General features: G+C 44.9%; 3 protein-coding genes across 4 annotated transcripts; 2 read left to right on the forward strand and 1 right to left on the reverse strand.

Annotated features, from left to right (window-relative positions):
- Positions 1 to 9915: 9915 nt before the first annotated feature.
- On the reverse strand, positions 9916 to 12507 carry LOC125536730. The gene is made up of 2 exons (XM_048699974.1): positions 11907 to 12507; positions 9916 to 10283 (listed from the first exon to the last, which is right to left on the reverse strand). Exons 1-2 carry the CDS (start codon positions 12433 to 12435, stop codon positions 10219 to 10221), a joined length of 594 nt encoding a protein of 197 aa, XP_048555931.1. The 5' UTR covers positions 12436 to 12507; the 3' UTR covers positions 9916 to 10218.
- Positions 12507 to 21396, forward strand: LOC125536727 (protein RRP6-like 3). 2 transcript variants are annotated; one of them, XM_048699970.1, is made up of 12 exons: positions 12507 to 12818; positions 13631 to 13881; positions 13954 to 14052; positions 14813 to 14896; positions 15614 to 15700; positions 17230 to 17350; positions 18128 to 18306; positions 18391 to 18429; positions 19089 to 19597; positions 19686 to 20184; positions 20360 to 21018; positions 21148 to 21396. In XM_048699970.1, exons 1-12 carry the CDS (start codon positions 12512 to 12514, stop codon positions 21227 to 21229), a joined length of 2916 nt encoding a protein of 971 aa, XP_048555927.1. In that variant the 5' UTR covers positions 12507 to 12511; the 3' UTR covers positions 21230 to 21396. The 2 variants fall into 2 exon arrangements, with proteins under 2 accessions (XP_048555927.1, XP_048555929.1); XM_048699972.1 differs by having other exon boundaries at positions 21164 to 21396.
- A 248-nt stretch (positions 21397 to 21644) lies between these two features.
- LOC125536729 (ATP synthase subunit gamma, chloroplastic) lies at positions 21645 to 23045 on the forward strand. The gene has a single exon (XM_048699973.1). The coding sequence runs from the start codon at positions 21762 to 21764 to the stop codon at positions 22836 to 22838; it is 1077 nt and encodes a 358-aa protein (XP_048555930.1). The 5' UTR covers positions 21645 to 21761; the 3' UTR covers positions 22839 to 23045.
- Positions 23046 to 23247: the final 202 nt, after the last annotated feature.

The following is a 23247-nucleotide window of genomic DNA, read 5'->3' on the forward strand; positions in this document are numbered from 1 at the left end:
AATACTACGTATTTAATTTGTCTTCAACTTCCATTCGCTGCAGTCAATTTCTTCAGACAACAACTCCGAACCAATTGCTTCACGTCAGCAATAATTTTTGAGGGGCTAATTCCTTCACGTCAATCTTCTCGTCTACATGTCTCCAATAGATGTAGCGTGTTCTTTTCTACAATGCAGATATACTTCGGTGAAGTTCTTCGACCTTAGCACCAAAGACAACATTCTCTTTGGTTCTGTAAGGACTATTTCTCTCTGTATGCACTAGCAAACAAATCAGTCCATACATGTTTCTGTCAACAATCTCCAAAACACAGGAAGGCAAATATTACACCAACATACCTGCCAAGCAAACATTCTCATTTTTGGTGGGACTGAAGCTTTCTAGACTAGATTCCAAATTGTATGATCACCGGTCAGACAAGAACTTGAGGCACCAGGAGAGAACTTCTCAATATGCTCAGCCATGCCTAGGTGATATGTAGTTTTTACTATGAAGGAGCCCGACCTATCCAGTGGCCAAGAAATATAATCTTCCTGTAGACACGGGGACACACATATCTTCATGATGGCATCAATATTGGCTTCACAAAAAAACTATTGCAGTAAGTTCACCTTCTAGGCGTCATTGGCATCCACGAAGTCCGCGGCCCTATTGATTCGACCGTTCCCTTTCGGGAGTATGGGAGTATATGGTGTCCCGCGAGGAATCCATAGGTTGCGCCAAACCCATATGTTTTCCCTGTTGCCTACTCGCCACAACATGCCTCTCTTCACAAGCTTCAATCCATGCATGATACCTTTCCAAAATGCAGAAGTATTACTCGGAAACACTGTATCCACAAAATTCCCATTAGGGTAATATTTGGCTAGAAGAAATCTTGCACCCAAGGATTCAGGGACCACTAAAAGTCTCCAGGCCTGGTTAGCAAGCAAGGCTTGGTTATATACTCTCATGTCCCTGAAGCCAATATCGCCTTTGGACTTAGCTAAGATCACCTTATCCCAGACCATCCAAGCCATTTTCTTCTTACCATTTTCCACTCCCCACCAGTACTGCCTTATCATTTTGGTCAGCTCATCGCAAACTGAAAACGGTAATTTGAAAACACTCGTGACATAGGTGGGAATGGCCTGAGCCACCGATTTTATCAAAACTTCTTTACTTGCAGATGAGGAATGTCTCTCACTCTAGTCCAAAAGTCTCTTACTCAATCTAGCTTGCAGAGATTCAAACATGCCTTTATGCATTCTCCCTTCCAGAACTGGCAATCCAAGATACTTGGGATCACAATCAGATTGTGAAACCCCCAAAGTATCCTTCACCACTTGAGAAATAAGACCACAACAATTTTTAGCAAATAGGATGGAGAACTTTGAAGGGTTTATAAATTGACCCGTTGTTGTAGCATAAGTGTTCAAAACATCCTTCACAATCGCCGCATGGTTCGGATTAGCTCAGAAGAAAAGGAGGGAGTCATCCGCATATAGTAAGTGAGAAATAGCGGGTGCCCTCCTAAAAATTTTGATCGTCCCCAGGCCTTTGTCTTGTACCGCATTATGTAATCGAGCAAATAAAGCATCAGCCACGAAAAGGAACAAGAAAGGTGATAACATGTCACCTTGACGAAGCCCACGGGATGGGTAAATTGTTCCAGTAGATGCCCATTGAATTTCATCGAATATTTAGAAGATTGAACACACTCCATTACCCTGGATATCCAGTGGGGAGAGAAGCCCCACCTAAATAATGCTTGCTCCAAGAAATCCCAATCAATGCGATCATACGCCTTGGAGAGATCCATCTTATAGGCACAAAAAGAGTTAGCTCCATCAATAGAGTTCTGAATATGGTGAATGAAGGAAATATGCCCTAGAGGCAATAATAAAGTTATTTATATTTCCTTATCATGATAAATGTTTATTATTCATGCTAGAATTGTATTAACCGGAAACTTAGTACATGTATGAATATATATAGACAAACAGAGTGTCACTAGTATGCCTCTACTTGACTAGCTCGTTAATCAACGATGGTTAAGTTTCCTAGCCATAGACATGAGTTGTCATTTGATGAACGGGATCACATCATTAGAGAATGATGTGATTGACTTGACCCATCCGTTAGCTTAGCACTATGATCGTTTAGTTTATTGCTATTGCTTTCTTCATAACTTATACATGTTCCTATGACTATGAAATTATGCAACTCCCGAATACCAGAGGAACACTTAGTGTGCTATCAAACGTCACAATGTAACTGGGTAATTATAAAGATGCTCTACAGGTGTCTCCAATGGTGTTTGTTGAGTTGGCATAGATCGAGATTAGGATTTGTCACTCCGATTGTCGGAGAGGTATCTCTGGGCCCTCTCGGTAATGCACATCACTATAAGCGTTGCAAGCAATGTGACTAATGTGTACAGGATGATGCATTACGGAACGAGTAAAGAGACTTGCCGGTAACGAGATTGAACTAGGTATGATGATACCGACGATCAAATCTCGGGAAAGTAACATACCGATGACAAAGGGAACAACGTATGTTGTTATACGGTTTGACTGATAAAGATCTTCATAGAATATATAGGAACCAATATGATCATCCAGGTTCCGCTATTGGTTATTGACCGGAGATGAGTCTCGGTCATGTCTACATAGTTCTCGAACCCGTAGGGTCCGCACGCTTAACGTTCGATGACGATCGGTATTATGAGTTTATGTGTTTTGATATACCGAAGGTAGTTCGGAGTCACGAATGTGATCACGGACATGACGAGGAGTCTCGAAATGGTCGAGACATGAAGATTGATATATTGGAAGGTTATGTTTGGACACCGGAATGGTTTCGGATGAGTTCGGCATATACCGGAGTACCGCGGAGTTACCGGAACCCCCCGGGGAGTTAATGGGCCTTGATGGGCCATAGTGGAAGAGAGGAGGAGGCGGACAGGTGTGGCGCCCTCCCCCTAGGCCCAATTCGAATTGGGGTAGGGTTTCGGGGCGCCCCCTTTCCTTCTCTCCCTCTTCCCTTCCTTCCCCCTCCTAGTTGGACTAGGAAAAGGGGGAAACCTACTCCTAGTAGGAGTAGGGATCCCCCCTTGGGGCGCACCCTAGGAGGTTGGCCCTCCCCCTCCTCCACTCCTTTATATACGGGGGAGGGGGGCACCCCATAGACACAAGTTGGTTCTTAGCCGTGTGCGGTGCCCCCCTCCACATATTTCCACCTCGGTCATATTGTCGTAGTGCTTAGGCGAAGCCCTGCGTCGGTAACTTCATCATCACTGTCATCACGCCGTCGTGCTGACGAAACTCTCCCTCGACCTCATCTGGATCTAGAAGTTTGAGGGACGTCACCGAGTGAACGTGTGCAGATCGCGGAGGTGTCGTACGTTCGGTACTTGATCAGTTGGATCGCGAAGACGTTCGACTACATCAACCGCGTTACTTAACGCTTCCGCTTTCGGTCTACGAGGGTACATAGACACACTCTCCTCGCTTGTTGCTATGCTTCTCCTAGATAGATCTTGCGTGATTATAGGAATTTTTTGAATTACTACGTTCCCCAACAGTGAATGCATTCAAATGCAATGATAGAGTTGTCCGAGATAAGCATTCCCGGAATAAGCACACTTTGATTCTTCGATATTAAATCTGTGAGAAGTGGTCGCAGACGATTCGCCATGCACTCTGAGACTATCTTGTAGATAACATTGCATAACGAGATAAGGCGGAAATCTTTTAGAGATGACGGGTGTTGTACCTTCAGTATCAATATGATAGAAGTATCATTGACACCATTAGGCATATGTCCAGTTTCAAAAAACTGTCAGACTACCACTATAATTTACACCTTTAAAGACCCCCAATTCTTTTGATAAAACCGAGATGGAAAACCATCCGGTCCTGGTGCTTTCAGAGGGACAATTTGAAACAAAGCGTTAGACATTTCTTCATCCGAAAAGCGAGCCAAGAGCCTCTCATTCATCTCCTCTGTTACCTTTGGTAAAATCTGATTCAACACCACATCGGGTGACAACGTTGGATCTTTTGTTTAGACCTCCTTCAAGTATGAGGTGGCCATGTCGGTAGGCACTACACCATGACCCATCTTCCTTCTATAATCTGCGAATATTATTTTTCCTTGCACGCCGTACTGCTTGGCGATGGAAGTATTGGGTGTTGCGATATCATTCTTTTAACCAAGTTATTCTACTATGCTGTAGTCACATCATCTCTTCTCTATACGAAAGTTCGTCTAGCTTTTCCATTTTTTGCCTGATCAACAGACGGTCACTACAAGAAAGTTGCAGCGACTCTAGCTCCTGTCTCAACATATTTATTTGTTGTTGTACATGTCCAAAGTTCTCCTTGCTCCATTTCTTTAATTCTCGCATGACAGCACGAAGAGAGGCTGCCACCGTGGATAGGTCGCCCCTAGTACGTGTGCGATCCCACGCCCTCGAAATCACCTCCTGTAGTTTATGATCACGCTCCCACATTATTTCATACTTTGGACTTCCCTTACTACGTTTATCCTCAACTTCCTCCACATGCAATAGAAGAGGGCAGTGGTCCGAGTGTGGTGAGACCAAGTGTTGCACCCTTGCAAATGGGAACATGTCTCTTCAGTCATCATTAGCACATGCTCGGTCTAGTCGGACATGAACGTTACCTTCACCCCACTGGCCATTATCAAAGGTGAACGGTGCCCCGAAGAAACCGAGATCCGTAAGCTCACAAACTATGAGTGCATCTCTAAAACCTTACATCTGACTTTCACTATGGTTCGTTCTTGAGAAGTGTTCATGCTGCCACAGGGCTTCATTGAAGTCCCCACATACTAGCCATGGCAAGTTTGAAACTCCCTTCAGTCTAGCTAGGTGATCCCACATGCGTTGACAGTGCTCCACACAAGGCTCACCATAGACAAAAGTTGTTCTCCATGACTTTCCGGATCTTGATCAACAATGCTCATATCAATATATCTCTTGCACGAATCAAGTATTGTCACTTGGAGGGAATCGTCCCAAAACGTAGCCAATCCCGCTCCACGGCCTTCACAATCAACACCACATTAACCTATTGGGCCTAGCTTCCATTTTATCATTTTAGCTTTGGCAGACGATTGCCTCGTTTCAGACAGGAAGACGAACCTCAAGGAATGGGCTTTTGCAAGAGCCCCAACTTCTTGAACTGTCCAGCGGTTCCCCGCCCCCGGCAGTTCCATATTAAGTAACTCATTGTGTCTGCGGCACTCCTCCATGGAGCCCGCCTAAAGATTAGTAGAACCTGAATCCTCGCCATCATGCTTTGCATGCTTGCTGCCCGTGCTAGAACACGGAGAAGCATCATCAGCTATTTTATCCGCTTTGCCGTCAGTTAACAGCAGTAGATTACCCCCATTGACTGCATTTGCTGCTCCTGTTTTGACCGCTGAAATATCATCCATATTTAGATGTCTACGGGATGATCTATCCAGCTCCATATCAGCCATATTTGGTAACTTTACAAGGCTTGTTGCAGTATCATTCAGACCCCCATCTACAGTGGGATCATCTTTCTTACTCAAGGGTTTTGCCCCCTTCAGATCAGGGCTCACCTTCGTATCAACACGGCTTGGTTCCCAATCAGGGCGAGCGCGTACTGGAGGTTCATCATATAGATAGTCACCAAACTTTAAATCTTTCTCTGCAAAAACCCCATTGCCATACTCGTTGTGCTCATGTCCTATGACACCACACACCTTGCAGAACCTTGCTAATTTTTCATACCTCGCAGCATAGACCTTGCGTACTTTAGATTTCACCACACTTACAAATTTTGTAAGAAGTTTCCTCACATCATGCTTGACACACACATAGATGTAATCATTCCTGGAGTTGCCGGTGATTCTAACTTCCAGCACTTCTCCGGCGTTTTTCAGAAGCTTCTCCACCATATCCTTTCTACAATAACCATCAGGCGGTTTGTGGATTTGTAGCCAGATGGTCATATGGATCTTTAACACTTCATCGGAGTTCATAAACCCATCATAGGGTGCCAGTAGCACCGCCAAGTTGCGGAACAACCATAGCCCCTGAAACATCATACAAGCCCAATCACCAAGGCAAGAGGCTTGGACAACGAACAATTTTTGACCAATTGGTCTGAAGCGGACCGGTTGGGTAGTATTCCAGGCCGCTCGCATATCTCGGAAGAAGGCGGCTTGGCTAAAGTTCTTGGTGGTGTGAACCTTGGCTAGGGAAAGCCAACGAATTTCCTCCAAGAGATCGGGAACTTCTTCCTCAATAACGACATCATCAAGCTCCTCCTCGTGGAGGTCCAACTTCTCGAACAATTCCCCGAGATCATCAGCGGCAGGACCCTGAGATCCGCCATGGTTGGAGGATTGTGCATCCGCTGCCGTCTCCATGGGAACGAGGATGCGTAACGGAACAGTGGAAACCCACAGACGCGCAAGACTTAGGGCTTTGATGATCGATGGGAGTCACAATCTGTAGGAATCACGGCGAGGATCGCCGGGACGAGGTGAACTTACGACGAGGGAGTCGCCACAAGGAAAGGAAATCCTAGGCGCCCCCAGGGGAAAAAGAAGAACTATGGTTAGCTTTCGTGATATTTCTCTTTTCTGGAATGACCAATGGAACCATGGTAACTCTATCACACCTTTGCAACTGTGTTTCAAGAGAATTTTCTCTTATGCAAAGGACCAACTTATCACTGTCAAGGAGGTGATTAATTGTGATAATTTGCTATCACTGCTCCATTTGCCTATGTCTGATATGCCCTTTCAGGAGTTGTAGCAGATTAAATCTATTTTCTCATCTATCCACCTTCAGAATATGGATGATGTTTGGTTTTGGAGAGGCGGTGATAAAACATACACAACCAAAAGGTATTATGATCTTATATACTCTCCTATTCAGCCACACCCTTTATTATCCTGGGTATGGAAAAGTTGTTGCACAATGAAAAACAAAGTTGTTGCATGGATGATGATTATGGACAGAGTTAATACCAAATATATGCTTCAGAGGAGGCACTGGAATATTTCAGATTGGCCTGAGTGTGTACTTTGTCCTGCACACTCTAAAGAGGACAGGGATCATGTATTCTTCACATGCAATTTCAGAGTGGGGATTTGGAATTATCTCCAAATACAGTGGTCTGTTGGGCATGACATGTGTGAAATAGCCTTTAAGGCTAGGAGGGATTTTGGTTTGCCTTTCTTTGCTGAAGTAATTTTCACTGCCTGTTGGGATATCTGGACAGTGAGGAATGATAAAGTTTTCAGGAATGAGAGACCTTCTTTTGCTAAATGGAGATCTGGTTTTGTTAGGGACATGTCACTGCTTGCTTATTGAATTAAAGCCAGATTCAAGGATGACTTAATTAGATGGGTAACTCACTTGCCTCCTTGATTTCTTCTTTACTTTTAGATTAGGGTTCTCTTTCATCTTTTTGGGGTTATTTACCCTTGTAATTATTTTTTGTATGGGGTGTTAGCCCTTGTATTCTTCTTCCTCTTCTTTCTGTTTTTCTTTCTCCTTGTACCCAACAAGGCTGTGGGGCTTTGCCCTGCAGTTCAATTGTCAAAAAAAGATAGCTCGCTGGATGACATTTTAAATGCATATTCGTATAATGATCTTTAACGCGGAATTGTTGATGGTATTCTTTCAAAAGCTTGTACCCAAACTAAGCAAGAACTTGAGGAGGTTTCACTCGAGTTTGTATCAAGCAGCTCAAACAAAAAATGGCCGAGATATACATATCGGCCTAAGCATAAAAATGGTCATGGGAGTGTTGACATTGTCCTTAGAACAAAATTGGTGCAATTTATTTTTGACTCGATAGCTTTGCCAAAAAAAGGAGCATGTGTTGACATCAAATTCTTGACATAGCAAAAAGCGTAACTGAGAGCTTTAAATAAAAAAGTTCTCAACATCAAAGTTCTTCGTATTATTGAAATAGACAACTTTGTTTTTTTGAGTCACCTCCATTTGTAGTTGTATACAACTTCGGGTGCCAAAGCAGTGTGTTGCACAGGAGAGTCTAAAGATGGTCGGACTGTCCGGCCAAATTCTGGTGGGGATGTCCAGCTCAATTGGTCAAACAGTCGAGGCCTTTGTCGAGCTTGTGACGACGACATTATATAACACACTCGAACCATCCTGAAAAGTCTGAGTATTGTCCTACCTAAGTTTTCGTGCTTTTTTTAGTGGCAGTAGTTATAAAACAAGCGATTACATTTTACGGGACTGCAAATTTAGTTTATGGATCATGACAAATTTATTGTATGCATTATTGTAAAAATAGTGTATGGATGGCAAAAAAAATTGGACAAAAATTTCAAATTTTAATTTTAACCATGGTGAATTTTATCCTTTTCTTATCTTTGGAACATGGCATTTTTTGTTGGAACAAACCATGTGAAATTCCTTCTTTTTTCTAGCTTGCCATTTTTCTTGTTTGCCTTCTAAGATGTGCCAGATTTAGTTTGTATTTGATCCCCACAAAAAAATAGTTTCTATTACATGGCATTTTGTAAATTTGTTCTATGACATTTTTTAGGTATGCCAACTTTTTGTTTCAAACATACATGAAATCAGCTGGTTGTTTTTCCCAAAAAAAAATTTAACTGTTTTCCGGTGTTTGGAACTTTTTTTTTTTGCACAAGCAGTGGTGCTTTGGGGGAGGAGGCCACCTGTTGGGCCATTTGGATCGTTCTAGCAAGTTCCTCCCAGCGAACGTTTCCTTTTTGAGAGCAGGGTATGCACGGGATGAAGTTTGCAGCCGGTATCCACGAAATTCTCTTCCTTTTCTTTTCTAGGGGTTCCTCCCGGATCAAACACCGGCTCTAAATTGGCGCCCTTTATTATCTTTCTCTCTTTTTCTTTCTCGTTTTTCATTGTTCTTTGTGTTCCCCGACAACGAACCTTGAGGCTCTTGGGCAATCAGGTTGACCTAATGCAGCCCATAGCTATTGTGCTCTTTGATAGAATTCGTTGACGTGTTTTGCACATCTCACAAACGGCAACAAGATATTTGCGCCCCGCCTCGCCATCACGCAACGCAAAAATCGCCCTAGGGATTTATTTATGAAAGCGAAGATAGCAGTGGGGATAGAGGAGAGGAGAGGAGACAGGAAATAGAAAACAAAACCCAAACCTCTTTCCATCATGTCAATTCCATACGCGTCGTAGCTGTTTCCCGTTGGCTGGATGGAGGCCTGTGTCCGTCCATTGAATTTCTTCCCTCTTCTTTTTTGGCAGTAAAGCGACGGGGTACTAGATTGATAGATAGATACTCTCATTACGACTTGCACACCACACCACCGAGGCATGGAACAAACTAATACTACTATACTACCACCTCTGTTTCTGATTTATACTCACTCCGTACCAAAATATAAGATGTTTTTGCACTTCAGGTACAGAGGTAGTAGTGAAGAACACTAGTTAATTAATATTCTTATATCATCATACGCTAAATACCGGACGGACCTATGATCATGGCATAGTTGAATAATAATCGTAGTAGCATGTGTTGTACTATTATTGTATTATGTCCTCAGCTAATCACCATACCTAAGCAGCAGCTGCTAATCACCATACCTAAGCAGCAGCAGAAGCATGAGCAGGAGAAGCACTCAACCACCAGGCAGGCAGGCAGGCAAGCAACACAAGAAGGTCACATGCAGGGATGGGGAGGAGCAACCATACTATGTGCTGTGGCCAGCTCACTCCGCTGCTGAGCTGGCGGACGGCCACATGCATGGCACCACCAGCTCAGCCAAGGAAGGAATTCCCAGAGCAAGGAAAAGAATCCCACACAAAATGCCAGCCAGCCCCCGAATTGGCTCCCCAGCCAGCCTTTTACCTTGTTCTTTTCTTGCTTGTAACACAGCCACAGCACTGACAAACTTAATACTCAACTAGTATCACACAGGAGCATGCATGCACGGACAGACCAGAGAGAGAGAGAAAAGAAAGAGGAGGGAAAACAGAACAAAAAAGAAGCGCAAAAGGTGCCCACATCTCCATTAAGTACACACATTCTTCCAACCTCTGCGGGCATTATCAGTTGTTGCAGCACTTCTCACTCATCACCACAGGTTCTGTCTGATTTTACACAAGGGGAAAACTGCTGAACTTCTGCATTGTCTCGGTCTTCTTGTCTTTCTCTCTCCTCCTCCTCTCCTCACACGCTCATTCATTCTCACTTCTGGTCCAGGTGCTCTTCTCCTCCTCCTGCCTCTATCCTCTCCCTCAGCCCAGGAACACCTGCACATTCACAGCAAAAAGCAACAGCTTGTTCAGACACTTCTTTTTTACTGTGTTATTCCAGCTGTAGCCTGTAGTAGGCTTCAACGGTAATTTAAAGCGGCGCATACAACTGTGCGCAGGTAAAACTACTAGTACTGCCGCTGCTGGCTCGCAAAATGGCAACAAAAAGGACTCAAAAGGAGTTCTTCACTTTCCTTCTTTTGGGGTACGGTACTCCGGCTATTTAAAGCTTCATTCACATCAATCATGTGAGGTTTAGCCATTGGGGAAGCCAAAGTGAGCTCTTGACACCCAACCTTGGTTCCCTCTACTTCTAGAACTTCCCTGGCTTAAGCTATGGACACGCTGTGTTCTTGCGAGGTGTGTTGTGGCATCAGCTTTTCTCCATCAGTCCGGTGCAGATAGCAGCAGCGGGAAAGAAAAGAGGGCACGAGCCGCAGGTCAGAGAAGGACAGGCGATGAGATGAGACACACATTCTAACATGGAAAGATAACAATCTTGCAAATGAGAAAAGCAACGAACCCAGCCCGGTAGCAAACCAGAAAGGGATTAAGGAGAGACAGAAATTTTTTGGCGTGTGGTTAACTCCTCAAAGAAATGGACACACGGACTCGAGCCTTGTGCTAGGAAAAAAAAAACTTTGCTTCAAAAGCAAATAAGAGCAGGAGTGCAAGCATCTAATGCTTGCTGCTCTTCTTGCCACTTGCAGCACTGCAACTTGCCTCCTGATCCTCCTAATGCACCATCACAAAATTAGGTTCGGGTTAACCCAATGGTTCCAGATTATTTAATGTGTGTGGCCCAATTGATCTAGGGTTTACTCAATGGAGAGTAGTACTAGTATAGAAGTAAACAAAATCACGAGAGCTTGCGCCTGAATCTACCGACACCCAACCATGGCTAACTTAATGAGCTCCAATTCCCATTATTACACTACTAATAATAATTCACTCAACCAATTGGGACACAAGAGGGGATTAAATTTGGTAAGTCGGGATTAATGGAACTCTGATTTATAAATGTGCCTGAAGGACTTCGAATTCCAGAGCTGAAATCATGGCTTTGATTTCAAACACCAGAGCAAGTTTCATGCGAATTTATTGTCCCCGAATTCAGCTATAACTGAAGCCATTAATCACCCACCCCTCCAGGAATTACTCCTCAACAAGCTTCCAACCCAAAGAAACATTAAAATTCCAACTTTCCAGCTCCGTCTCACCGAATCAATTAGTAGAGAACAGCCTACTTGCCAACCTGTAACGGGCCTCCACTGACCCAGAACGATTGCACAATCGAAAGGGAAGAAATCCCGGATACGAACAATCTTCGCTCAAGAATCCCCCGTTTTTTTCTTCCAATCGACTAGGGGAATCCAATGTTTGCGGCCACCAAGATCACGACGCGGGATCGAATCAGCAAACCGGGGACGCAGGGCCGAGCTCAGATGAGAGATTGGGCATGACGAATTCGAACCAAAACCTCCATCGCAACGAAATCTTGGCGCAGAGCTGCTCTGATTGGACGTCGAAATAAACGCCCAGCGAGAAGGGGAACTTCCTACCGACTAGCAACTTTAGAGAGGGAACAAATCTGAGACATCCCAGAGACGGAAATCTCACCTGGACTATCCCTCCACCTGGCGGCTTCGACGGCGCCCATACTGGTGCTGGCTGACGGCTTACAGTCCGGCGGCTCCTCGAAGAGCGACCTCGAGAGCCTCTTGTGCGCGTAGCCGATGTCGAACAGGATGACGCCGGAGCCCGGGTCGGAGACGAGGATGCCTTTCACCGGGAGCCACATGAAGAGCTCCTCCTGAGCCAGCCCCTCACAGCCGCGGAGCGCGCCGAAGCTGAGATTCCCTCGCATCACGGTGTCGAAGAAAGCCAGGTCGCCGTTGTCGTACGTCGCGTAGCACGGCGCCGACAGCCGCGCCTCGAGCAGGCCGTTCCCCTCGTCCAGGGTGTAGGACTCGACGCCGCGCGGGAGCAGCCCGCCGGGGAGGCCGTGCGAGCGCAGTAGCTTGTGTATCGAGTCGGCGGCGGGCGCCGCGCGGGCGAGCGCGAGGGGCGGCGCGGCGGCCAGCAGGAAGAGGCAGAGGCAGGCTAGGAGGGCAAGCCGGCAGGAAGGGCGAGGCCGTAGCTCCGCCATGGGAGCGGCGGCCGCGGCAGCTAGTTGGCGGTGGTGGTGGGGGTGGTGGGAACGGGGATGCGGGTGGGGGCGAGAGATGCACACCGTCAACCTCAAGTCGCGCGCCGCCTTGGCGGCGGCCGCCGCGTGCTTCGCGTTCCTCGCGGCGGCGGCGCTGCTCCATCGCAGGCGTCGCCGAGGTATATCGCCCACCTCGCCTCGCCGCGTCGAGGAGCGGCGCTCCCGCCGCGCGCGCCGTGCCTGCGAAGAGGAGGAGAAGCCGCAGGGCCGGTTCAAGCGCGTGCTCGCGGATAACTCCTACTCCCCCTTCAAGCACCTCCGACGTCAGGGTGCCGACCAGGCTGTTGACGGCCACCCCGACGAGGCCAAGCCGCAACCGCAAGGTGCGCCGCTCCTTTTGGCCTCGTCATTGCGCTCATTTGCACGGGATTTTTATTTTTGATTTGAGGAGCTGGCGTGTAGGGTTGCGTGGTTGTGAAGCTCCACCATACTACATTGCGATGGCTGACTGACAAGGTTAAGACTCGGCTGTAGTAGTATATGTTCCGTGGGGCATTTCATCGAACACCTCGTACCAAGGTCGTACCGAGTTTGACCATTGCTGCCGGATTTGGACATTGTTCTTCTGCCACACTTGCATTAGGGAATTACCGCCCTGCTAGTCACGGCTTGCGCAAGTGCAAACTACTGTACAGTTGTCGGGTTAGGTGGTCAATACGCTTCGTATTGGAACCAGGTGCAGCTGCTGCGTTGTCACCATGTGTAAAATGCAGCACAATGCTGGTCCGCTGCATGCTTCTATTTACCCATGACTAGACACTAGTATACTTAGCTAATGAAGGTAGTGACCTTCTGCTGTACCAGCACTAGAAATTGTATTTTGCCCTGTATATATAAGATCGTACACATGTACTTGCCCTGTATATTTAAGATCGTACACTTATACATCCTTACAAGTCATATAAATATCTGAAACAACTGATTGCTCTCATTTTCAAAAAAATCCTCACTAGGCAATTTACTAAATCTTTTTGTGCTTATGTATCCCAGGAGCCTAAGCTGTCACATTGAGATAGTGCAACTGCCAAGCTGATTGTACAATCTTTTTAATTATCTTTAAATGTTCACCATAAGCAAATTAAATTGTACCTTTGATCATAACCCGAAAGGAATGTGCCTTTTGCCATCATTACAGAATCATCAGAAAAGATGCACCCATTTGAGGATGAAATTACGTCCTTACTGGACAACCCAACCAGATATTCAACTTTTTGTAACTTCACACCAAGCAGCCAATGCCCAGAACTGAGAAACTCATACAATTGGGTCAATACAAAAGCTCAATTGGAGCATCTGGCTGGATTGTTGGGCGAGGAAAAAGCTTTCGGTGTTGATACAGAGCAACATAGCTTTCGGTCATTCCTAGGATATACTGCACTTGTGCAGGTAACTGCTAACAGATGCATTATTGATGCTTTTCAGCTTATTAAGTTCATTAAGGTTGTATTTTTTTGGTAGATATCTACCCAGAAGGAAGACTATTTGATAGACACAATTGCGCTACATGATGTGATGGGTATTCTACAACCAGTTTTTGCCAGTCCGTTCATCTGTAAGGTAGTCCATCTTTTACATCTGATGTCATCAGGCATCCATTTCTTTCGTTTCCAGCACTATGATTAGCTACTTAAAAGCACTACTTAAATTTTATGCATTTCAGTAATAAACTGGGCCTTGGAACGTCTAGAATAGTACACGTCGGTGATTAGGCACCGCGGTGCCTATGGCGTGTGCTTTTAGCACAGTGCATTTAGGACAGGTATTACAGGGATAGCCTGTACATCCTAACAAAAACAGGTTATTTCATCCTGCATCCCAGGCAAGTATATATAGAGGTACACGTGGGGAGATAAGCAACAAACAATACTCACACAACCACATGTGAGGACTTTTTGAAAAATTGGTTTTTGAGCTGGGAGCACATGATTCCAAGCTCTATTTGGCTCTACCACCCAGAAACTCTGAATCATAGCTTCTTAGATATGCTAGCATCTTATTCGTGTGAACACAACGATCTAATACAAGATGCCCATTAGATGACATATCTGAAGGACAATGAGTTGTACTGTTTCAGAGACTTGCCAGTTTCTGTCAATACTAATAAAACATGGATGTGCACACATGTGATCCTGATTCTTGCATGCCCACCTTCTCATAATAACTCTCCCATGGCTTCCTTGATTCTATGTATTTCCCCTCTTCAATATATTTTGGACTTCCTTGAAATATTGATGTATGCTTGCCTCAACAGAATATCCACAATGCTTTTGTTTCTAAAAGGTCACAATCATTTATGTTCTGCTTTCTTTTGCTTTAGATCTTCCACGGAGCTGACAATGACATTCTTTGGCTTCAGAGAGATTTCCATATTTATGTTGTGAATATGTTTGATACTGCCAAAGTAAGTTCCTCTATATCTGGGAAGATTCATTATAATTCTGCAGAGACTTATGCAAGCAATCTGTGAACAAGTATATCTGGTAGTTGTCCCGCATTTTTTTTCTTAAGCAGCCAGTTATGTGGTGTGTCATTCACTACTTAGAGGTGGCATGAAACACAGTTTTCATTTAAGTGACTGCAGTTTTATACACTGAAATTTCTTACACAAATGGTTTATTATTTTGATCATTTCAAACTTCTTGGGTACCCAGTTCCTGTCGCCTGCTCTTGTGCCCTTTCTCTTAATTTTGAATAGAAGGTTTCAATTTCTTTGTGGGGAAAAAGATGGGCCACTGAGCATCATCATCTTATATTGTGTTCGGTACTTCTGTCTTAGTTTCAGATATATGCTGTCTGAGTATTGCTACAGTCAGTTGCTTCTCTTCCAATTGTGTTGGTTTATGTTTTCAGTTTCAATCACAAAATTCATATGAACTGATCAACTGGAATACAAAAACTTTATATTTGTGCATTGCAGCTCAGAACCAGGAGTAGTTTATAATACCAATTTCCTTTGAATTAGTCCGTGCCCATAAATATTTTGGTTCTTGAACGTCTTTGTTGACCTTTGCCCCTGCTGTTCATAAGGCTGTTCATATGCCTTTGCGCTCTCACTTTTTTGTTATTATCCTACGCGTCTGAGCTTTGCTCAATTGCTTGTTGAAATCAACATTTTCAGGCATGTGAGGTCCTATCAAAGCCACAGAAATCCTTAGCATATTTGCTAGAATTGTATTGTGGAGTGACCACCGACAAGACATTGCAGGCAAGTAATCTTCCAAGTTTGGCTTAAACAGTGAGCTTGCTAAAGCCTGTCAAGTGTTCAGTGACAGTTAGTGTATGTACTGATTCTTTAGTAGCTGGTTAGATCCCATGTGCCTCCTCAACTTGTACATGACAGCCTGTTTGGTTCGGGGGAAGTTGGAGTAGGGAATGGGAATTGAGAGGCTGGGAGACTAAAAATCACTTGTATGGTTGGAGGGTATGGGAATTGAGAAAGAAAAGGGATGGGAGTTGAGGGGGTGAACTCCCGCTAATCTCTTCCCAGGGGAGGGCTGGTAATTCAGCCAGGGAATGGGAATTAGCAAACGAAAAACAGTTTGTTTGTTGCGCCAAACAAGGGCTGGTTCAATTTTGTACGTAAACAAACGTGTCCTCAGCATCTTCTATTAGTTTGACTCGCGAACTAAACAGAGGAATTTTTTTTTCTATTAAATTCCCACAAGCAATTCCCAACAGTAGCCAAACGTGGGACTGGGACTAACAGTCCACTTCCCAAGCCTAATCACCCAACAAACTCCCTCTTAAAAACTCCCATTCCCTTTCCTTTAAACTACCAAACAGGCTGTGAATACTTTTCGGTATTTGAGAAAATAAATGAACTATTGATGGTGCTATATACATATTGAACCAAACCACAAACCTTGGTATTTCCTTCTAAGGTTTCTAAATGATGTAGAAGACAACGTCTATAGAAGTTGCAACTAAGGTTTTCAGAAAAATATTTACCAATTCTTGTAAACTGTTACTTTGGTTTATTTACCGGGGAAGGGGAGCCTTGGCGCAGCGGTAAAGCTGTTGCTGGGTTCGAACCCTGGAAACAGCCTCTTGCAGAAATGCAGGGAAAGGCTGCGCACAAAAGACCCAAAGCGGTCATACCCTTCCCCGGACCCTGCGCAAGCGGGAGCTATGTGCACCAGGCTGCCCTTTTTATTACTTTGGTTTATTATAAGTGCCCAACCGGAAGGTATATGTTTCACTTCAGTTTAATTTCATAAGCCCTAGAAAATATTAATTGCGTATTGAATCCTGCTTGATATGTTATTATTCATGATGCTAGAACCCAGTACAGCAGTAGGTTTCCCCCAATAATGTTCTATCAACTGTCTACGTGTATAATTATTCATGATACCTAGTCAGCTCTGACATGATCTCCCGATCACTGGCCTTGACACCCTTCACAACCTGGCCCTGAAATGGATGTGACATCCTTAGTTCTTTTTATTCTTTACTTGCATCGATGAATTTATGCTCAGTTTAGCTGTCTTTTCGTTACAGCTAATATTTTCCGAAGTCTAGTAATTTATTTGCTTATGCATTCAATTTGGTGTTGAATACCTTAGATGCAAAAGAAAATGATACACAAGTGCCTTCTGCCTACTTGTTCTCATCGACTCTTTACCTGTGCTTGCAAATCTCAGTTTGCTAGGCACACGACACATCAGTTCCAAATTTCAAAATTGCTTCCGTGATTGTCGCTATTTCTTTTCATTTGACCTTATTTTGAGATTTCAGCGTGAAGACTGGAGATTACGCCCGCTGACAGCGGAAATGATTGAGTATGCCCGTTGTGATGCTCACTATCTGTTGAACATTTCAAATTGTTTGGCATCAGAGCTCCATGCAAAATCCTGTGGTGTGTTCTAACTTCTAAGTGCTATGTCCTTATTTCCATTGCAAGAGTCTTTACTGCCATCTAGTACATTAACAGACATTGTATTATTTTGCTGTTTAGCACACTCAAAGTCAACAACGAATGCTGAATACAGCTGATTTTGATATCCCTGAACTATTGAAGTAATTAGAGCTGATTTCCATCAGTAGTTTTTGTGTTCTTCACCCTTCAGCCTTTTCTTATTGTCAATAAATGGAGCTTACTTGATGTAGCTGTGGAATTTGAATCCTTCATTACCGGAAATCATGTATAGTTTTCATTTTGTGCTCTAAGTCTCCCACCACCTGAGCTGTGGCAGGAGAACTATCTTTTGTGCTTTCTACATATAAAAGATTCCGGAAATAGTATACTCTTAATCTACAAACAAAAAGTATATTAATATATTAAGAATGGGAAATAGTCTAATACGACCGACTGATTTCATGCATAAATCAGCCGGGTCGTTCACTTGCCATGTGCACGTGGTCCCCACACATTTCGTCTTCCAACTCCTTTTCTTTTCGTTTTCTCCTTATCTTTATCTCTCCTGTCCCGAAGCTTCTTGGCTTCTTCCCCAACCTCTAGACAACAGATGCGAGCGCTGCTTCCTTCCCCCCATGCGCGCATCAAGCCGGCCGCCGCCGACTGCAGCTGAGACGCGCTGCACCAGCCCAGCCGCCCACTGCTGAGAATAGTATATTAATACCCCCCTGCTTCGCATTTAGTTTTTGATCGGTTGTAATATCAATTATGCTTCAGATTCTCCCGATGGTAAAATCAATTTTTTCTTGGAGGCTAGCCGTCGGTCAAACATGGTGTGCATGCAACTATATACAAAGGAAATTGAATGTCGTCCAGGAGCTTCCTCTGCAGCATCTATTCTCTCACGAAATGTACAAACTCATGGACTTGATTCCAAGAAATCTAGTGAAGTGAAGGTGCTTGTTTTCCTTTTTCTATGCATCTGGTCAGCCAGCTCGCCAGTGATTTTGTTAAGTTCTAAACAATTTAATCTTTTGTAGGATCTTGTTCGGAAAATTTGCGCATGGAGGGATTTAATGGTCAGCCAACATAATTTTATTTCCCTTTTTGATTGTTTTTTGCATTTCTGTTGGACTATGCTCTTTTATTTGGTGAACCTTGTTAGTTGCAAGTCTAGGTTGTAGCAGTGTAGCTGTGGTAGGTTAAGGGATGAGGTAGTAACACTGCCTTCGGCTCAATGCTGTCTTGGCAGCAACCTATACTTGGCAACATAAGCAGCTCAGTGTTTGGAGTGAGCCTGATCTCCCTTCTCGTGTAGATTGGTCTCTTGAACAATTCTTATATCTTTTCACACAGAGTGATTAGATATATAAAAAGTTTGAAAACATTTTAGGGGTACGGAAAGTGACTAGCTTAGAACAAACCAAATCAAATTGATAAATTTTGAGAGAAGATAACCACACCTGCATTGAAGACTAAGCCGACAAACCTGAGGGGACCTTGTGGCGGCGTGAATAGGTGTGGTCCACATGACATTGGCTGGATCAGCTTACTCATCCATAGATTATAATTAACAGGTTTCTACACAGCCGCTTGTATTTTCTCAAGTATTTTCTCGAGTTCCTTATCTCCTATTCATGGTATATTATGTTAAAAAATTGCACATCTGCATTATTGTGGTTCTGGGCCTTCTGGTCTGTTCTCCTTTCTAATTCCTTCAAATGTCTTGGGATCTCAGGCTCGCATGCATGATGAAAGCTTGCGGTATATCCTGTCAGACCAGGCTATTGCTGCCCTTGCTGTAAGAGTTCCAAAAGGTCGAACGGAGATTTGTGCTGTCATAGCAGAAACTGAGCCAAGTGCTTCAACTATGCATCCTTCCTTGTCGTCACCATCCCCTGTAGTTGTCGCTCACATTGAAGAACTCTGCTATCTAATTGAGGATACCACTGTCAGCATGGATAACTTATTTACAACTTTGCTTGGGAAGTATAAAGAACCAAGTGGGTTATGTCGACTATCAGTTTATAATTATAACCTTGTATCGCAGCTAAGTTTGAAGCAAACAAATATATTTGCTTTTGCATCAAGTGGAGAAAAGTTGTCGACAACACCACCTAACAAAAAGGCTTCCCGGGAATCATTCATTAAAAAGTTTTCATGCAAGTCCCCAGTTTATCACAATTGCAGGATCTACGCTAGTGATGAAAGACTACTTTGCTACTGTGACCGCAAAAAGTTGGAATGGTTTGTTTCTTAAATGCTATAAGTTGTTATAAGTATGTGACACTAACATCATAGTTATTTTGTCAAACTGATTGATTTTATTTCCCAGGTATATTCAACGGGATTTGGCAAAGTTAGTAGAAGACAATCCTCCGGGAATCATGCTGCTGTTTGAACCTAAGGGTCGTCCCGAGGATGAAGATAATGAATTTTATATTCAGAGCAAGAAAAATATCTGCGTTGGATGTGGAGAAAAGAGCCACTATATCAGATATAGAATAATACCATCTTGCTACAGGATGCACTTTCCGGAGCATCTGAAGAGCCATCGTTCACATGATATTGTACTTCTTTGTGTGGATTGCCATGAAATTGCTCATTCAGCTGCTGAGAAATACAAGAGGCGACTAGCAGAAGAATTGGGAATACCCCTTTTTGTACAAAAAATAGTGAACTCGGGTGATAGAAGTTTAATAACCGATGCATCAGTATCTGAAGATAAATTGAATGAAAAGGGTGTGTCCCCTTTGCTGCTGAGGACTGCTGCAATGGCCCTTCTGCGGCATGGATCCACTATGCCTTCGAAAAGATGTGAAGAGCTAATGCAGGTCCCAACATCCTTCTAGTATTTCTGGCTTCGTCTATATGCATCACTTACAGTTTCCTGACATTGGATTATGAAACATAACTTTTTAAGCTAGTTGCCAGTATTTTTTTCGTGATTAGACATGTATTTGTTCTTAGCGGTAGATCTGTGTTACCGATACATTCATTTCGTTACAGATTGTGAAGTCATACTACGGTGGTAGGGACGTGACTTCCGAAGACCTGGAGATGGCATTACTGGTAGGTATGAGCCCCAATGAGCGAAGGAGACTTGAAAAGAAAAAAGGGTATCCTCATTCTTTTAGAGCTCAGACTGAAAACATTATAAGAAAGAGCAGCAACAAGGCCATCTTAGAAGACATGGGAGATGATTCAAAAAATAGGCATACTTTATCAGAGCAAGTTTCAGAAGATGGGAACGGGAGTAGCGGTCAACAAGATGCTGACGGGACTGGGTGTAATAGCCAGGCAGAAGATTTAACTGTGAGCCAAAGAAGCGCAAGTTTGTCAGTCAGTATGGATGATTCTACTTGTGACCCTAACACGGAGAAGCTTGGGTCAGATGGAATGCAGCGATCAAGCAGCGGGACTCAGGCAAATGGTCATCTTGACGAGGATCCAGTCAGCAGTGATAATTCCAGCCAAGCTATTTCCAAAAATGCTGACAAGAAGATATCACTGCTAGGACACGGGCACCACGGTAAACAAGTGGTCGAGCTTTTGCTGGCCAATGGTGGGGAGGAGGCCGTTCACCAGTTTTGCCAAAGATGGAGGCATGTTTTCGTCGAAGCTGTCCACCCTCGTTATCTACCTTCTGGTTGGAATATAAAGCACAGGTAAAAAATATCACCTTTTGCTGCTTGATTGGTTAATTGCTTAACACATAAAATTTCTTGTGCTTGCGAATCGTGATGCTCTTTACTTTGAATCTATTTATCATTTGAAATCAAGATATTTATTTACAGAGCATCTTCTGTGCAGTGGAAGAAGGGATTTCGGCGACTTCAGTGTGTACAAACCATCCAACCAAGAGCCTCAGCCTGCTGACTGATTAGGAGGATCAGTACTTTCTTTTTATATAAAGTTGTTTGCATTTTATCAAGCTTATATATGCTTGTATCACCAGATTCTTTTGGTATGTGGCATCTGGCCTTTTTCCAACTCTGGAATTTTACAAGATTTTTGTATGAAAATGAATATCGAATTTTGATTCACTTGGACTAAGTATCTAATATGTACTGTAGTATATCCGCAGTGTATCCATTCCTGCCCTCTCCCAAAGAGCAGTTCCCTTTTTTGTTGCTGTAGTTTTAAGAGTTATATTTATTTGGCAAGGCAAAAAAATATGGATTGAGAAATGGAAGCAGGCAAGGGGCAGAGGGTAGGCGGCCAGGGCGCGCCACATGATCCGCGGCAATCTCGCAGTGACTAGCCCTCCACCACTCAGCCCGGCTTGAAAACCCCACCTGCTCACTTCTCCACCCAAACCCAATCCAAAATCTTTCCCTCCCTCCCATCCTTTCTTCCCCTCCGCCTCCGCCTCTGCGGCCGCCAGTGACGCGCCAGGCGCTAGCTAGCCATGTCGTGCTCCCACCTCTCCACCGCGTGGTCCTCCTCCGCGCTTGCCAGCACCTCCACCCGCCGCCGCGCCTCCACCGGCAGCAGCAGCCTGGTGGTGCGGTGCTCCCTCCGGGACCTCCGTAACCGCATCGACTCTGTCCGCAACACGCAGAAGATCACGGAGGCGATGAAGCTGGTGGCCGCCGCCAAGGTCCGTCGCGCGCAGGAGGCCGTGGTCTCCTCTCGCCCCTTCTCGGAGGCTCTGGTGGAGGTGCTCTACAACATGAACCAGGAGATCCAGTCGGAGGACATCGACCTGCCCCTCACCCGCCAGCGCGCCGTCAAGCGCGTCGCGATCGTCGTCCTCACCGGCGAGCGTGGTCTCTGCGGCGCCTTCAACAACAACGTGCTCAAGAAGGCCGAGGCCCGCATGGAGGACCTCAGGCAGCTGGGCGTCGACTACACCGTCATCAGCGTCGGCAAGAAGGGCAACGCCTACTTCCAGCGCCGCGACTACATCCCCACCGAGCGCTTCCTCGAGCTCGCCGGGATCCCCACCGTCAAGGACTCGCAGGCCATTTGCGACCTCATCTACTCCCTCTTTGTCGCCGAGGAGGTCGACAAGGTGGAGCTCGTCTACTCCAAGTTCGTCAACCTCGTCCGCTCCGACCCCATCATCCAGACGCTGCTGCCCATGTCCCCTAAGGGCGAGATCTGCGATGTCAACGGCATCTGTGTCGACGCCACCGAGGACGAGCTCTTCAAGCTCACCACCAAGGAAGGCAAGCTCACCGTGGAGCGCGAGAAGATCAAGATCGAGATGCAGCCCTTCTCCCCCGTCGTCCAGTTCGAGCAGGACCCCGTCCAGATCCTCGACGCTCTCCTCCCGCTCTACCTCAACAGCCAGATCCTGCGTGCCCTCCAGGAGTCGCTCGCTAGCGAGCTCGCCGCCAGGATGAGCGCCATGAGCAGCGCCACAGACAATGCCATCGACCTCCGGAAAAATCTCTCCATGGTCTACAACCGCCGACGCCAGGCCAAGATCACCGGAGAGATCCTTGAGATCGTCGCTGGCGCCGACGCCCTGTCCGGCTGATTCCTCCTCCCCACTTGAGCTGAGCCGCCGCTGTTATATATAACTCTTTGCCTCCTTTTCTCCTCTCTTCTACTTATCTTGCTTGGTCTGTGTCTGTCTGTAATAATTTCTCATAGCACAAAAAAGGATGTCTGTTCTAAGATTCAGTTCGGAGATGCCAAATGTATAATCCAGAGTAATTTATCTATGCAATCCCGCCTCCACCCATATGCAATTTGTTTATGCAACCCAGAGTAATCCCATATGCAGTTTCTTGGTAGAAACCCTAGTGAGATGGTCCTCACTTAGTAGTCATTCAACAAATCAATACTTATAAAAGACACCCAAAGGGCATCTCATAACTGCTATCAAGGAAAACAGTATAATCAAAGAACAAGAAAGTTACAAACCGACATGTAAAAACTAGAAT

The sequence above is a fragment of the Triticum urartu genome, chromosome 2, assembly GCF_003073215.2.
Source record: "Triticum urartu cultivar G1812 chromosome 2, Tu2.1, whole genome shotgun sequence".
NCBI classification, from domain to species: domain Eukaryota; kingdom Viridiplantae; phylum Streptophyta; class Magnoliopsida; order Poales; family Poaceae; genus Triticum; species Triticum urartu.